Source organism: Malurus melanocephalus, unplaced genomic scaffold (assembly GCF_030028575.1).
Source record: "Malurus melanocephalus ecotype Western Australia unplaced genomic scaffold, MMel_1.1 scaffold_28, whole genome shotgun sequence".
In the NCBI taxonomy this organism is placed as follows: Eukaryota; Metazoa; Chordata; class Aves; order Passeriformes; family Maluridae; genus Malurus; species Malurus melanocephalus.
This window is the reverse complement of record NW_026623260.1, coordinates 3,817,549-3,832,704: the sequence shown is the minus strand read 5'-3', so window position 1 is coordinate 3,832,704 and position 15,156 is coordinate 3,817,549. Positions and strand designations below refer to the sequence as shown.

Here is a 15,156-nt window from a genome sequence, read left to right as displayed (position 1 = left end):
AATTATGGCATATTAAACTAAATCCCCAAAACATGATTTAGAAAGAAATTAATTGAAAAACTTCTAACTTATTAGTCACAGCTACTTTACCTTCCAGAACACAATTTAGAAACTTAAAACCTCAGCAGAAAAGTGAGAACACTGTTGCCTTTGCCCTTCATTCYTCAGTCAGTTTATCTTCCCTTGCAAATACATACACAGTTTTTGATCTCAGCAGGGTGGCTGGAAGCATTGCTGTTATTTATTCCTGTCAGGCTCACAAGTGTTTCATCTGTGCTCACAGCCTTCACCCTTTGTCCATGCCTSAAGCCTCTACTGCTGAGCAGAAACACGACCAGGTAATCTTGGCCAAAGGGAAATTTCCAAAACAATCCTGATCTTTTGTCAGCTTCACCAGGTCACTGTTCTTGTGCAGAGGTCAGCAGAATGGAAAAATGTTCCAGTTCCAAATATCACATCAGTTAGTTATGAATGCACCCATGCACAATAACTCTAGGTTGGAGAAGGTCATAACATCCTCGAGGATTAAAGTGGGAATGCTGTTACAACCGTACACCTTTGTCTATTCTGTGCAAGTAAAGCAAGGAGAGAATTCCTAATGAGTGCAGAGAAAGCCAGGTCAGACTTGAGCATTTCTGTCTGCACTGTGTTTGTCAGGCTCCATCCAACCATSCCTTAACTCTCGTTCCAATGCACTGAGTAAGAAAGCTCATTTGACACTGTACTCTCACCACACCTTGATGTGGTGTGACAGATCAGCTCCTCCTCTGCTGAGTGCTCAGCCAGCATCTAATTTCCACACCAGACCTTTTGCTGGCCTTATGCCCAGGACTGAATTTGACATTTGCATATTTAATCAGCCTGTTTCAGAACTGAAAACCTTTAGAGCAGATAGAGCAAGTTAAATGCATACCACTGTTACCATGTACTCTTCCCAGTCTGTGGAAAAAAAACTTCATCCAACCCTAAATACACTTAAACTGGAGAAATGAAATTACATCAGTATACCAACCCTATTTTCTTGTTAAACRAGTCTATTTCTGATTTTATTTTCTGTGGCCAAGTGGGGCTGGTTGCTACAGTCAAGCCCTACGAAACATGATCACCTATACAATACCTAGAACTCAGTGATCCTTAGCCACACACTGCAGTAAGCTGGCTAGGAACGGCTAATGCCAAATCTTCATGCAAGTTAGTGRGATTTAGACTCTAATATTCCTCTTAAATCTCAACATCCACTCCTCTGCATGCTTAAGAAAGTGCATTGCTGCAATCTCAAGGGACAAAAAGCTCACGTGGGCCTTTCACTGAAGAGCTGCTTCTGTTGAAAAATCAAACCTAGGCAGGAATAGAAGATTCTTTTAGACCCTTCTGCTCTTCCTCTCTTAAACTGCTTCTCATCAGATGCTTTGGCCATTGCTTATCCCAGGATCACAGACCTATCTGGATCTCCAAAATGCACTTTCAGGAAGGCATCACTTCCCAGAAGCTATTGGATCCCACCAGCTTTGCCTAAGACTGCACAAGCCTCTGATCTGTAGTTACATGGAGGTTCAGGGATTATTTAAAATAAATCCATGAATGTAGAGGAGAATTTATTTTAARGGGTTGTCAAATCAGCACTAGTAAATTAACTTTGGTGACTTTGTCTGAAAAGGACAGGAAACACACAGTTATTTCAGGAAGCAGAATTATAGAGCCAGCAGCATCTCCATGGGAGCATCAATACCTTCAGCCAGCACTGGTCAGGGTTGGAGAGTGATAAAACCCACTTAGGAATGAAAAAAAATCCCCAATGCTGTAAACATGTGATGTTTTAATTAAAATGGGCAAGAAAAATATTAAACATGTTAGGCTGCCTCTAGGTAAAGTCTCAGTCTTCTCTGTATGYGCATGATATTACAAATAACAAAAATCAAGGACTATTTTTTGCTTAGCCTGCACCAAAAAAAAAAATGCAGTCAGAAGTTATATTTGATCGGAAGTTATTATTGTCAGTTTTTCTGCTTTCCACCTGAATTTCCTTTCATTATTCAGAGAACACCCAGTGGCTGCTAATGTCAATGCTTGGCTGTCTGTAAAATGTGTTGTTATAAATAAGGAACTAACCCCATGTCCTGGGAATTGCAAACTTCCCCTTGATTATTTGCTTTCTTCAACACATGCAGCTTAAACATATCCATGACTAAAATAGTTTTAAAAGGCATTTTCCATGTTAATGTTTATGAAGCTGATTTTACAGAGCTTTCATGCCCAATGGTTCCATGTGGAAGACTGATGAATGTTAAACATTATATTTACCAGAAGCAAKATCAGACAACATACGACATTGTAAGAAAAGCAGTGTAGGTGCTGTTCAAGTGAAGCACAGGTATTATCAACATGCAGACATACAATGGCAGCTTTCCCAAAACTAATGGTAAGAGTACAAATCACACACCCAGCTCTGACCCACAGATCAGGCAAGTTCCTTCAGGAGCTTATGAGCTACCAGTTTTCAAGAAAAGATTGCATATTTTGCCATTACATAGGACATGGAGCAGGAACTTGCAGGAGAAGCATGAAGGAAGGAAAGTCCAAAGTGWAACGAGGCAGACCATGAATGGAAAATCTGTGTGAAAACATTGAGCACAGTTTCAGTCTCTTTGGGGCTGTCACTTCCCTGATGCTCCAACAAGGAAACACTGCGGTAGGCACAGCTCCCTGGAATAGGATATTGAGACTGAGAGCTCTGTTTGTTTTGYATTGTGCTGTGTTGGTGTATTGTGCTGAATTCTTAATTAGGCACATCCTTGCAATTTTGGCAAGATAGCTCCTCAAAGAAAAAACAAATAAACCACATCATCATTTGTAAGCTTGAAGATGAAAAGTAAGTGGGGCCTTTTTCTTGCCACTTAGACTTTGTGTTATGTGCATTTAYTGTTGGGGTTAGGAAAGGCCACAAATCAGGACTTTTCCTTTGAGTACCATTTTTCTCAGCATTATGTCGTTTACCCTGTTCTCAGGTCAGGATATTGGTGCATAAATTAGCTGCACATTTGTATTTGGGAACTTTGCAGAGAGGAAGAGTTTGAGACGTGATTTGCATTTTTGCTACAGCCTCTGGAAAAAACAGATCCCGTATTTACAGAAACTATTATTGGATTATTTCCCTTTTAGGATAAGACAGAGCAGTAGGACTAGACCTTTCTGTAGTTGAACTAAGGGACAGTTTGCATGACAGAGAAGAGAAGAGAAACAAAGAAAAAAAACCCCAAACATCCTATGTAAATGAGTCTACAGATGTGACAGCACATACATCAGCTAAGTGCACTGATGGAATTTTTCTCGCTACTCTGTAAAATATTGATTATAGAATAAAAATAATGTTTTAAATATCACATCATGAGCAGGTATAAATTGAGATAATTCATTGAAATTAGTATAACRATGTTATTTATTCCAGCAAAAAGTTCTTTCTTGTCTACAGGCCTGTTTTATTTCAGGATATACATCGTCAGTTTTGAAAATCCTACTAAAGAGTTTTGGATTAACATAATCTTTCATTCTAATTCCGAAAGCCCTTACAGAGTACTAAATCTTAATACACAAAGAAAAGCTTTCCAGAATTTGTTTAATAAGAGATTCTATACAGATGAGTTATCGATTCAGGATATATTTTCAGGCTAAGGATAAATCTGTGGTTTTATTCCTTCAAACTGTACTGTGGAACTCAGAAGTTTGCAGAAGTTGTAAACAAACCAGGGAACTGTAAAATAAGAACAAATGGAAAGTGCAGAAACCATTCACAAATAGTGTTGTGTCAGTGTTTTCCAAATACACCAGATWATTGAAGTGAAAAGGAAAAAWTTAATTTAAAAGGTYAAATAATTTACCTTGCATAACTGTGTCTTGCTTTCATAGTATGCAATCAGAGGGTTTGATGCTTGGTAGTAGCTTTCAATTCTTTCCTCGATGGTTTCAGGGTTATCAGAGTTCTCACTGCTCTGATTCCTCATCAGAAGGCRACTGCTCATGGTTTCTGCAGAGCAGTCCAGGCAGAGCACGAGCTTTGGTTCCCCAATCTAGAGACGAAGGAAAACAACAAATAYTCAAAGTACTGGCCCCAGTAAAACAGATTTTGTTTGGCTAATATCAAACCAGTCATCAAGGAATTTATTACCAAATAGTATTTATCTATGCAGAAATTATGTTTATTAGCAAACACCTCTCACTGTAGCAGCACTTAGAGATGGAAAGGTTCAGTATCAAGGCTGTGCCTGACTGGGCTCTACACAAAGAGATAAAGAGAGATGATCTGGCAAATTCTGACTACTTGGGCTGAAGAGTGTCTGTTCATTATTTGCTTGATGCACTTATGGAATACTTGACACAGTTACATTTGGAGCCTTTTCTTTGTTCAATGTGTGAAAAGGGAGGGGTAAACCACAGCTTAAAATTTCAAGAAGCAGTAGCAGGAAATGCCCACATTAAAGTGTGCCCACTTGAGATGGAAATGAGTAACGACAGACAGGCTCAGGGACACCATCAAATATTCACAGGAATACATCCTGTGAATTACTTTATGCCACACAGTATTTTATGTTTTTATTTGCAGTGTACCCACATCACTGCTACCCATGATGTAAAAGAAGGATGTGATACATTTCTCTGCATTTTCAAATTGGCAAGTAATTTCCAAATTCTGTGAGAAGCTGACTATTTAATGCTSTTTAGCTAGTGCCATACTAGTCATRAGGGAGAGTCTGTCCTTTTCCATAATAAAAATAAATACAGATTTATTTATTTTTATTCTTGGGCCTGGCAAAGATAATAAATAATTGTCCCTCTCTACTTTTGATGATAGATATTGCAGYACTTTATGAGTAAAAAAGAAATGGCAAGACAGAGAAAAATGTTCTTTATGGTATTTCAGGAGAGAGCCARAAGTTCCAAACACAAATCCTCATCATTCTTTCCCTGAAACACTGAAAAATATGTGTGTCATTTAGCATAAATCTTGGAATGCACTGTCATGCACCCTGCTCAGGCACAGTACTCTCTGAAACAAGGTTTTGTATGAGCAAAAACTGCTGGGCTGAGTCCAAAGGGATAAACTCCACTCTCTCAAGCAAAATAAAGGTATTGAAATTCAGTGAAAAAAAAAACCCCAAACAATTTTTCCATGCAGTTATGTATTTAATCCTTCAATGACACTCTCAAATCTTTTTCTCATTCCTTCCCTTTCCAGCATGGATCAGGAGAACACCTTTTAGGAAAAGGTGAGATGTCTTGAAAAAAGATGACTGTTTTTCACACTAGTGACCATTGTGAAAYCATATTTTTACCCTGGCTACAGCAAAGAAAATCTAAATGACTGATATATGGAAATTGCCATTGTTATCTTTGTTTACAGCCATTAAAGGAAGAAATATTCTTAAGGTAAATATTTCATGTCAAGCCTTCTSCATTTCACTGAGGATGTCTGGATTGTGTTGACCTTTCTACTCCCTTTAATGACTTTCTAAGAGAAGCTGTAGCCAAGGGATTATGTTGGACAGTTCAATGACAGGCTTTTATCTACCCATTTTTTCYACACAGCCCAGAAAACATTAATGCTATTAGCTGTAGCAGCATCGGGTTTGGGTATTATAAAAGCCAATAAGGCAGTTTTAATAGTGCAAGAGACACAGAGAATTAAAAAAAGACGTGGGCTTAATCAGTGATTTAAACAAATGCACTTTTTGTATAACTAGACTAGGATGGTGAGAAGTTATTTCCTCTCAGTTTCATGTGAGGAATGCTCCAAATTAGAATAGCATAAATAGGGAATAATTCCTTTCATCAGTTATACTCATATCACCACCTTACAATCAGAATATGAAGGAGTCTGTGATGGATAGGACTTGGTTTGATCTGTTTTTGAAAAATTTACAGTTTTCTTAAAAGTTTCAGTATTGCTATTATCTGGAATTCAAAACGTTACAGAAATATCTTTCTTCCAAATGAAAACRCACAAAAAGTGAAAGTAATGCCCTTATTAGGTATTACAGCAATTTTTGCTCCTTTTTTTAATTTTTAATTACTATTTACCTGACACAATTTAGCATAAATAACACATACCAAACAAGTATAGTATTTTGGGTCTTTGCTCTGTCTTACTGAGTATTTCCCACCTGGTGCTGTGGAATATATAATTTAACAATGTTTTCTCACGTTGCAGAAAGACCAAGGAGGGAATAGAGATYTGTGCTTCTCTAGAATTGTGGCTGGGTAAAAGTATAATGTATCATAGAAGGGAATTGGGCAAAACTGGCTGGAGAATAAGCTGCTTCTACATAGCTCATCCTGTTTATGAGTCAAAGCTACCAAGCTCTGAAATATAAGCATTATTCTTAATGTCTTCTAAATAGAACAAGACTTTGTTATGAATTACAAAGCTATTTACGTATCATGTAGATATGTAGCATTATTCATCTGTACTTTGCTGCCATTAATTAATAAGGCCTGATGTGCACCTCTTTTCATTCAATTATAATTTAAGAACTTCTCRTCACCCTTTGGAAAGAACTGCAAGCATTATCTTAAAAATAACTAATTTAAATTTTTTTCACAGTCTTACTGAGTAGCTCACAGCCAGCMAAGCTCATCCTGTGAAAAGTTAAGTGGACATAAAGCACAACAGGGGTGACTTAGCACATTCAAAATGGTCACTAGAGATCCTTAYATTTTAGTCCAAATGCCAAATGCAGATCAGGACTGCAGGATCTTTTGCTGCTTTCAGGGAAATGCCAGGGGCTCTGCTTCAGCACTAGATGCATTAAGACTTATTTGCCTGGCAATACCTCAGTCCAGGACACTCCAGCCTCTAAATCCCACTTCATAACATAGACCAGTGTTCACAGGACACGACATAAATGCCTGCCAGAKAAACAGCGCTGCTGAAACAGTTCCTCCTTAGATGCAAAATGAAATAAATCTCCAATGTCATTCTAATATCTACAGCCTTTTAGTAAAGGAACKAATAGGTCAACATTTCTGTGAATGGCTTCTGTAGCAAATTCCATTGCCCATTATTTTGTCTGGCTTCTRATGCCTAAATATTGCTAGGCTTTTGTAGTGATCAAGTAAATAAAACAGCTCAAGGTTCAGTTAGAAAACAGGGAACTCACTGAAGTTTTATTACCTTACAAACTKGTTTAGGACATTTGTGGAGTGTGATAGGAGGTAACATATACTAACTATTTTGCCTAGTTCACCACTYCTTTTCTCCTAAACCCTGGCACATTCATTCATAGGCTTAGACAGAGYATTTTCTGCAGACTGAGAAATGTACGGCTGAGRCTYCTYGCTAGGTCTTAGCACATGYTGAGGGAATCGATAACTCTCGGAACTGCCACGCAGGCACTTGCAGAACGCTCTTTTTATGGCTGTGCCACCTGTTACTCATCACAAAAATTAAATCTGTGTTTGGCTCTTTCAAGTGGCAGCAAAATTTAGCAGAGATGGCTTACTGGTAAGAAATATTAACTGTGAAGATACATAACTTCCATGAACCTGCATCAGAGAGTGATTGATCAGGCATTCCTAAGGAGTACAGCATCATCCACTAGAACCAGAAAACTGGTTCTAAAATTATGCTTTCCGCTAAATGAGAATTATTCCTGGTTTGCATTAAATTTAGGTAAAATCAGTCTTTACTTCTCCTTGTATTCTAGAGTCTGTGTAGGTAAGGGCAAAAGCTAGATTCGCCATACTGAGACGGTACCAGAGTTTCAATGATCAGCAGCACACTCTACTGGACTGGCATTTTACATGTYCCTGCTGCAATCAGCTAAGGATAGGGAATTGCAAATGCAAGCAACACCAAAATTACAGGAGTTATACAGCATTACAATTGTATGGTCACCTTGCTCTCAAACTCTTCWGCGTCTTTCAGCTCTTGGGGGTACCCATCGATCAGGAATCCTTTTGTGTCTCCTAGCTTGGACACCATGGCTTCCTTCAGTAGCTCTAGAACAATACCCTGTATAGGAAAGAGAGGGAATTAGTTGGTTCATTAATAAGAGAGTTTTATACCTTTGTTTGTTACACTGACTTTAGTCCTACACCCTTGAAAATGATCCTATTTGGCTAAAACGCATGTGAATGCAGTTGCTTTTCTTGTCCTGCAGGTAGCAGAGGACTCTTGAGTTTTCATCCCTCAGGACCAGCTATGCTACACAAATCCAGCGTTGCAATCCATCCAAGATTTCCCAAAGTGCCCTCTAAATAGCTCAGAATATTTCATAGTTTYAAAATGAAGTTAATACTTGTGAAACTCTGGAGTACTGCTGCAGCATTTTCCAACCTGATTGCATTTTGCTGTGTCACCGGCATAATTATATTACATGGAAAGCGACCCCCATCTGACCAAACACACTGAAGAGCAAAGCAATCAAAATCAAGCCTGAGCACAGCTTTTAGTTTCCCCTAAGCAGCACTTTCCAGTATCTTTCATTAACAAACACTTTCTCTGACCTAGCAGCACTTGCTGAAGTCCCACCAAGAGCTGGGATTGTGGACCTGCCATGAAAAAGTCAGGTCCAGCTGAGAACAACAACTTCTGCCTTCAGAGTCTCCATTAAGCTGCAGTCCAGCTATTCCGGGATGTCAGCCAGCTCTGCAGGGAACTGCTGCAGGTACTGTAATTTAAAATAGCTGCCAGGAGGACCRGCTCTGAATCTGAAATGTAACGCTATAAAAAGGACATAAAGTTTCTGTTTCCTGTACTTACGCTTATGTTTCGCAGTGCATCTGTCTCACTGTATTTCATGGCTAATTTATTGCCTATGTGAAACATAAAGAAATACTGGCACTGAAAGGGGAAACAAGTGCCATGGATTTGGCAATGAGGAAATAACTCCCTCAGGTTACGGATTAATTTTACTGAAAGGGGAATCATCAGCCTCAGTACCTAATTCCACTGTTTTAGACAATTTACCAACCACTCCTACCACTGCCTTTGTATAACATTAGAACTCCAAATAAAACCATCACTTACGCCAGGCACTGGTTCACCACATTCCACGATGTCTTTGATAAATTTACTTCTCTCTGATAATGATGATAACTCGTTTTGGAGCAGATCACTAGTGGACAGGTGAGTAWATCCATATTTCTTGGCTAACTGTTCACATTGGCTACCTTTACCAGAGCCAGGCCCACCTTTGTGAGGGAAAAAATAACTAGAATTAGAAAAGAACAAAAACCTTCCAATTCTCAAACTACAGCCACCAAGAAAATGGGAGGAAATTGATGATAATGGCTATTTTGCTTTTTGGTTTTTTTTTTTTTTTTTTGTAGAGACACTGCCTACGGTAGAGCAAGTCATACACTTCCTTTTTCTGATACAACTACACTGCTGACTCAAAAATGTGTATTGAAGTTGAAGGAGTCACAATAGTGTGAAATCTCTCACAGAGGAGAAAGTGTTCCTAAAACACCATTAGCATGTTAAGGAAAAACATKAAACAGCCTGTGGAAAAGGGTATTTGACTCGGTACATGTTCAGTTTGACATCTGCAAAGCAACATTCACTGCATCCCTGTGAGGGAAATAATGAGCTCCAATCTGGACCTCGCCCTGCTCACAGGTGTTGGGGGAGACACGGGTGGGAAGGTTGAGACCCAGGGAATGCTGTGGGTRTCCTGCTGGCAGGAATGGCACCTGGAAGCTCCTGCTTGCTGGGAAAGGTGAGCAGYCTGCACCCCAGAGCCCCGGAGCTCTGTCTGGGCTGCTCCACAGGCGCTGGCACTGCCCCGGCCCAGCTCCTCCATGGGGCGGCTGCTGCTCCCTGCGCTCCCTGAGGCCCATGGCGTGAGAAGCCAAAGTTCTCTCTGGGCTCCTGCTGCCATCCCCGCCCGGCTGGAGAGATGGACAGTCCATGGAAACTGCTGGAAGCCCCCGTCCACCATCCCAGCGCTGTGACCTCCAGTGTTGCTCAGGTTGAGGCCCTGAGGCACCGTGGCGGTGCCGGGGTGTGAGGGGCGGGAAAGAAAATTGCTGCTGGGAATTTGGGGAGAAAACCTTCCCACAKGTAGGAGCAATTTTGCAGCCTCTGATGGATCTATTCAGAAGATCTGCTGCAGCAGGGGGTAATTATAACCTTAGAGGGAGACGGTGCTCAAACTCTTTCCAATAAAGTTTTTTTTCAGCAGGTGACTTGTGTGTTTATCAACTGTTGGGGCTTGTGGGTAGGGTTACACCACTCTGCTATGTGCATTTAAGATCCTAAAAAACATGTGGCTTTCCTGTTTGCTTATCTTTCTATACACAAATAGAGGAATAAGATGTTAACAACAGAGTGAATTTAGCACTGTCTCCGCCTCACTTGAACTTTCTTCTAATTTTTGCATTCAATGTAGGAAATAATTGCTCTGAGCATGTAATTTTCAGAGAAATTACAGTACTGTCACTGAGACTAAAAATTGGGTCATAAGGGAGTAGCATCAAAGGGGTTTTGTCTTCTGTGAGCTGCAGTCTTTTACTTCTTCACAAGAATTATCAGCCCATGGTGACAGAATCACACCTGTGCTGCAATTTTTCTAGAACTATCTTCGTTGCAGACTTATGTTGTGGCCAATGTGGGTTGAATGTTGTTTTTCTGTTGCTATAATATGAAGAATATTGTTGTTTTGTAAAAACACTAGTTGAAACAAAACAAGGAAGAAACAGGAGTAGCTATAAAGAAACAGTCATAGTGAAATTACAGGTAAATGACAGGTAACGAGTCCCTTAAATATCTGACTGGTAATTAATTGTATTTTTGGCCTGTTTTGTTTTTTTTTAGATCAGTAAACATGCACGTGCTTGTTTACACATTCTATCTCCTGGCCTTGAATATGCTAAGAGTGCAGTAATTTAAGCCTGTTTATTTGATGTATATATACTGTATTAACCCCCCCAGCTATAAAGATTATTATATTCTGTTTCTTAGATGCGTTTCTCTTCCGAATGCAGAGCCCAACCAGAAATTTCATCATTTCTCCTAATATACAAAACAAACTTGCTCTCTTTTTAGAAATAACAAAACAAGCACATTTTTAGTCTTTTTGCAGGCAGATATTTAGAAAACTTGATGTGTTTCTAATACCTTTGCATGTTAGTATTTTAAGAGAGAACACTCGGAATGACACAATACGCAGGGCACACACCATAATGAGTACGCCTCCAAAACATTAATTAAAATTACCTTTTTTTAAAATAGAAGAGTTCCAACAAAACAGYGATTAGYRCACTGAGCTCTTTAAAGAGTAAAAAAACATCTTTGGATAAGTTAAATTATATGCTGAAAATGGTAGTTTTATGACCACTGGTATTAATTTAGATTCATTTGATGAATAGCAAAGCATCCTACTGCTTGACAAGTRTGTATGACCCACTTTATCAAGTCTTGTGCTTTCTTATCCATGAATGAGACCACAGTTCTTGCTTGGCCTGATCTGAGAAGAGACTGAATTCCCCAGGAAATCCAGCATTGAGGGCTGAGCACACACTTGGCCTTTACGCCAGTATTAATTTACATGTCTGAAATTAAAGTGTTATCTTGTCTCCCTCTGAAGTTCCTTAATGTGACAGAAATATTGAGCTATTTAGGAGGAAAAGGATGTGAAAGTGCATTTTCTTACTAATTAGGGGTTTCCTTCTTGCTCAGAATATATACTTAAAAGACTGCTACATAAGCAGCTTTAATGGCAAATTAATCCTGCAACCATGAAGCTCACCATCAATTTGTAGTGTTACAAAAATTGCACCTGTTCTTTTAATGGMTATCTTTATTAAATCTGTTCATTTTTCTAAAGAAAAAAATATTACTTGAAAGTTTATCTGGAGTAACAGTTGCATATGAAACATAACAAAAGCTAGCAAAAATAATTTTTCCAGTTAAGAAGATTTCACTGCAACTTGTTATGCTGTTTTTCATACGAAAAATACTTGAGGCATTGGAAAAGGTAATCAGGTTTTCCCAATGGCGCAATTGTTAGTGGAAAAATATGTCCCCACTTTTGTTGTGAAGGCGTAAAATTCTTTGTGAACACTGTCATTTTTTCTGTATGCTGTCATCTTGTACTCGGCCTACGTGTATTTTGGAAAAAAAGAAAGTGTTGGTTCATGATAACTTGTTATTCAGATTAACCATGTTGTCTTCTGGTTTCTATRTATGACATGAAGACAAAAAGCAAAAGCCTAGAAAACAGCCAGAGGAGTTAAGGCTATGTGATCTACAGGACAATGTAGAACTGACTATCAGCAGTTCTCCAATGTTAGCATGCTTTTGTATTTTCCTAGWATTGCTCAGTGCAGAGCACCTTGCTTTAAAGCTCATTTGGTACCTTAATAAAAATCAATAACTGCAGATGAAGAAATTAAGAATGTRGTATTAATCAGTTAGGTTATTCTTGGAAACAACTCTTTGAGTGTCCCCTTGTGCTTTTTGATACAAATAGTAAGCAAGAATGTGGAACCAGAGTATTAACATGGAAATTAAATGCAGTTCTCTATATTGCTTTTCTGTAGACAAGGCTGGATTAAAAGGTCTGTGCAATCCCTTAGAGCAGTATTCCTTTCCATTATGTTGATTCATTGGCCTGTGTGAGGGGATCTGCTGGTAAATAACTTTCTGGCTGCACTGCTGACTTAGGTGGTTACTTTTCCCCATCTAATCATTGACTGCAGAAATGCTTCACAGAGAGCCCTTCAAGGGGAGAGAAAGAGTCTCAGTGAGTAAAGTGACATGACCAAWTGCCCAAGCAGCACTTCTGAATGTTCAACTCAGTGGAAGGTCTCAGCTCTCCTCCCTCCTGCCCAAATATCCCCCGGACTGGCAACGACCAGGAGCCTGGGCATGTTCTCCCTCTGACCTGGAGCACATCACCACCAGCATTTGAATTAATGATGGCAGAGGGAGCTGGGACTGCTGCTGCGAGTGAGCAGGGCCAGGAACAAGCAATATGAGCAGTTCATGGACCAGCTTTGCTGTCAGAAATACCGRCTGATAGAGCAAAAGGTGTCATACAGACAGACCTCAGTATGTCTATTTAAAATAGATGCCTCTATTTTAAATCTTACAAGTGTATCATACACCAAAATATCAGGAGCATTTATATAAAATACCAGCAGTAGGATTTACAAGACAGTCCCACAATTTATTTAAAAATGTTTCAATTTCAAGACCTTGTTATCATWATGAGTATCATCCCTGTATCACGGAGAAGTGCCTGCAGGGGAAACCTAGCTGCACAAGGGAGCCTCAGAAGACTGAATTGAAACCAAAATAACCCCAGTCAATCTATCCTTAMATTCAGGCAAAAATTTTGGCAGATTTGATCACTTCAGCAATTTTATCAATGCTACTTGGATTATAYATACAAGTAAAAATATGCTTTAACTTCAGAATAGAGCATTTGAGGGTTTCTCAATAACACCTCATCTGTTGTTCACAAATGATTTTAGTCTACGTAAAACCATACAGGAATTATACTCTTATTTAACGACAAAAAAAGCCCTCAACCACTCCTCTGTAYTTCTTTTTGCTGAGAAATTATCTTAATCAGAAAACAACCTGTTACACATGGTGGCAGAGTGATGCAATATYCTGGGACATTACTGAGGTTTCATCCCTCTTAAAGAAAATGTGAATTAATTTCATGGGAAGTCAGGGAAGTCAGTCTTCCTCAGCTTCTACTGTTAGCTTGGACTGACTGGGGGTTTAATGATCAGTAYTGCTCATCCTGTGCCTCTGATTGCAGAAAGGAGCTGCAATACAGGTACTGCAGCAAATTTAGGTTGGAAGGGACTTTATCTGGTTAAACCCTTTACTCAAAGCAGGCCTAAATTCATGATGAATTGAATTAGATTATTGCATTCAAGGTCTGACACGCCTGAGACAAATAAAGAGCTTGAGTTTTGGGATATACTTATTTAATTTTGGTGTGTGTGCAAGAAGCTCCTGTCTGCAGCTGATAATGTCTTACTTCGAGGTGTAAATGGTGAGAATATCTTCAGTGTCAGCTAAAAAGCTGGTCTTTCTTACGTTGAGCTTGAGCAATTACCAGCCTTAGATCATCAGCAAGAATGTGACAGAGATTCTGTAGACCAAGTGGTTACATTAGCTAAGCTTTAAACACCTCATTTACAAGTCAGCGGGGAGTTTGYTTCTGATCCAAAGTGCAGAAAGGTTCCTGAAACCTCCTGTTTCACTTTCAGCCTCAGCCAAAGCCAAATGTTTTATGAACCTCCTGTAGAGCACAGGGAGAGTAATGGTCCCAGTAACTCKATGACAGTTTTGTGGATACAACATGGAATATTGCATTAGTTAGGAATTAGAAGATTACACATAATTCATTATGGTTAAAATTGATGAAATAGGGTTTTTTTTTGGTTTGTTTGTCATTTAATGACTGGCAAGAATGATTTAAGTTTTGAATATTTATTAGAGCATCACCCAGTTTTAGCTTTCCATCTCTTTATATTTTGTTTTCTCTTGAATTTTACTTTACTGGCCAAATGTATCTTGTTTTGTCTCTTTTATTATCCTGCTGTCTCCTGTATTTTTGACTTGCTGGTACTGTGTCTCTGCTTAACAACTTGGATAGAACATTGACACTGTTGCTTAATCAATCCAACTTGACTGTTACTCCAATTAATTCCTACATTATCTCTAATGTAAACTTTTGCTAATTAGATTATTTCTTTTTCTTTCCCTTTTTGGACAATTTTCAAGRGTAATTAGTGGGGGAGGGAACTGCCTGTTTCTTTGTCTTATAAACAGTATCTCTGTTTGTCAGCTATGCCAGATGGTACGTTCATTTTGATTAGTTTATAAACTACTTCAAATGTACTTATTTCAAACTCTAGCTTTAAAACACCTTTGTAAGCATCTTATTATTTCCTCATGAATACACACACCCTATGTAACGAATCAACATCCCTAATGACACCAGAGTGTTTTGTATGGTGTTCCAGACTGGACAGGGTACTACAGATGCATCCACAGCCGTGATGAATAGGGAGAAAGGATAATCTCTCTCAACCTGTTTGTATTGGAACATTTTTTGATGCTTCCTGGACTATGAATGCAACTTCCACTCATGTATTATTAATTTTGGAAGTCCTTTTTTTTTTTTTTTTTTTTTT

At 38.9% G+C, this 15,156-nt stretch overlaps 1 protein-coding gene across 1 annotated transcript in view; it reads right to left on the bottom strand.

Annotated features, from left to right (window-relative positions):
• AK5 (adenylate kinase 5) overlaps positions 1 to 15,156 on the bottom strand; it is a 79,506-nt gene that overhangs the window by 5,045 nt on the left and 59,305 nt on the right. Inside the window, exons 11-13 of the mRNA XM_057363567.1 lie at positions 9,023 to 9,186; positions 7,889 to 8,005; positions 3,876 to 4,064 (exon numbers count right to left, since the gene is read on the bottom strand). Coding sequence (XP_057219550.1) covers positions 3,876 to 4,064; positions 7,889 to 8,005; positions 9,023 to 9,186 — 470 coding nt within the window. The remainder of the gene's footprint in view (positions 1 to 3,875; positions 4,065 to 7,888; positions 8,006 to 9,022; positions 9,187 to 15,156) is intronic.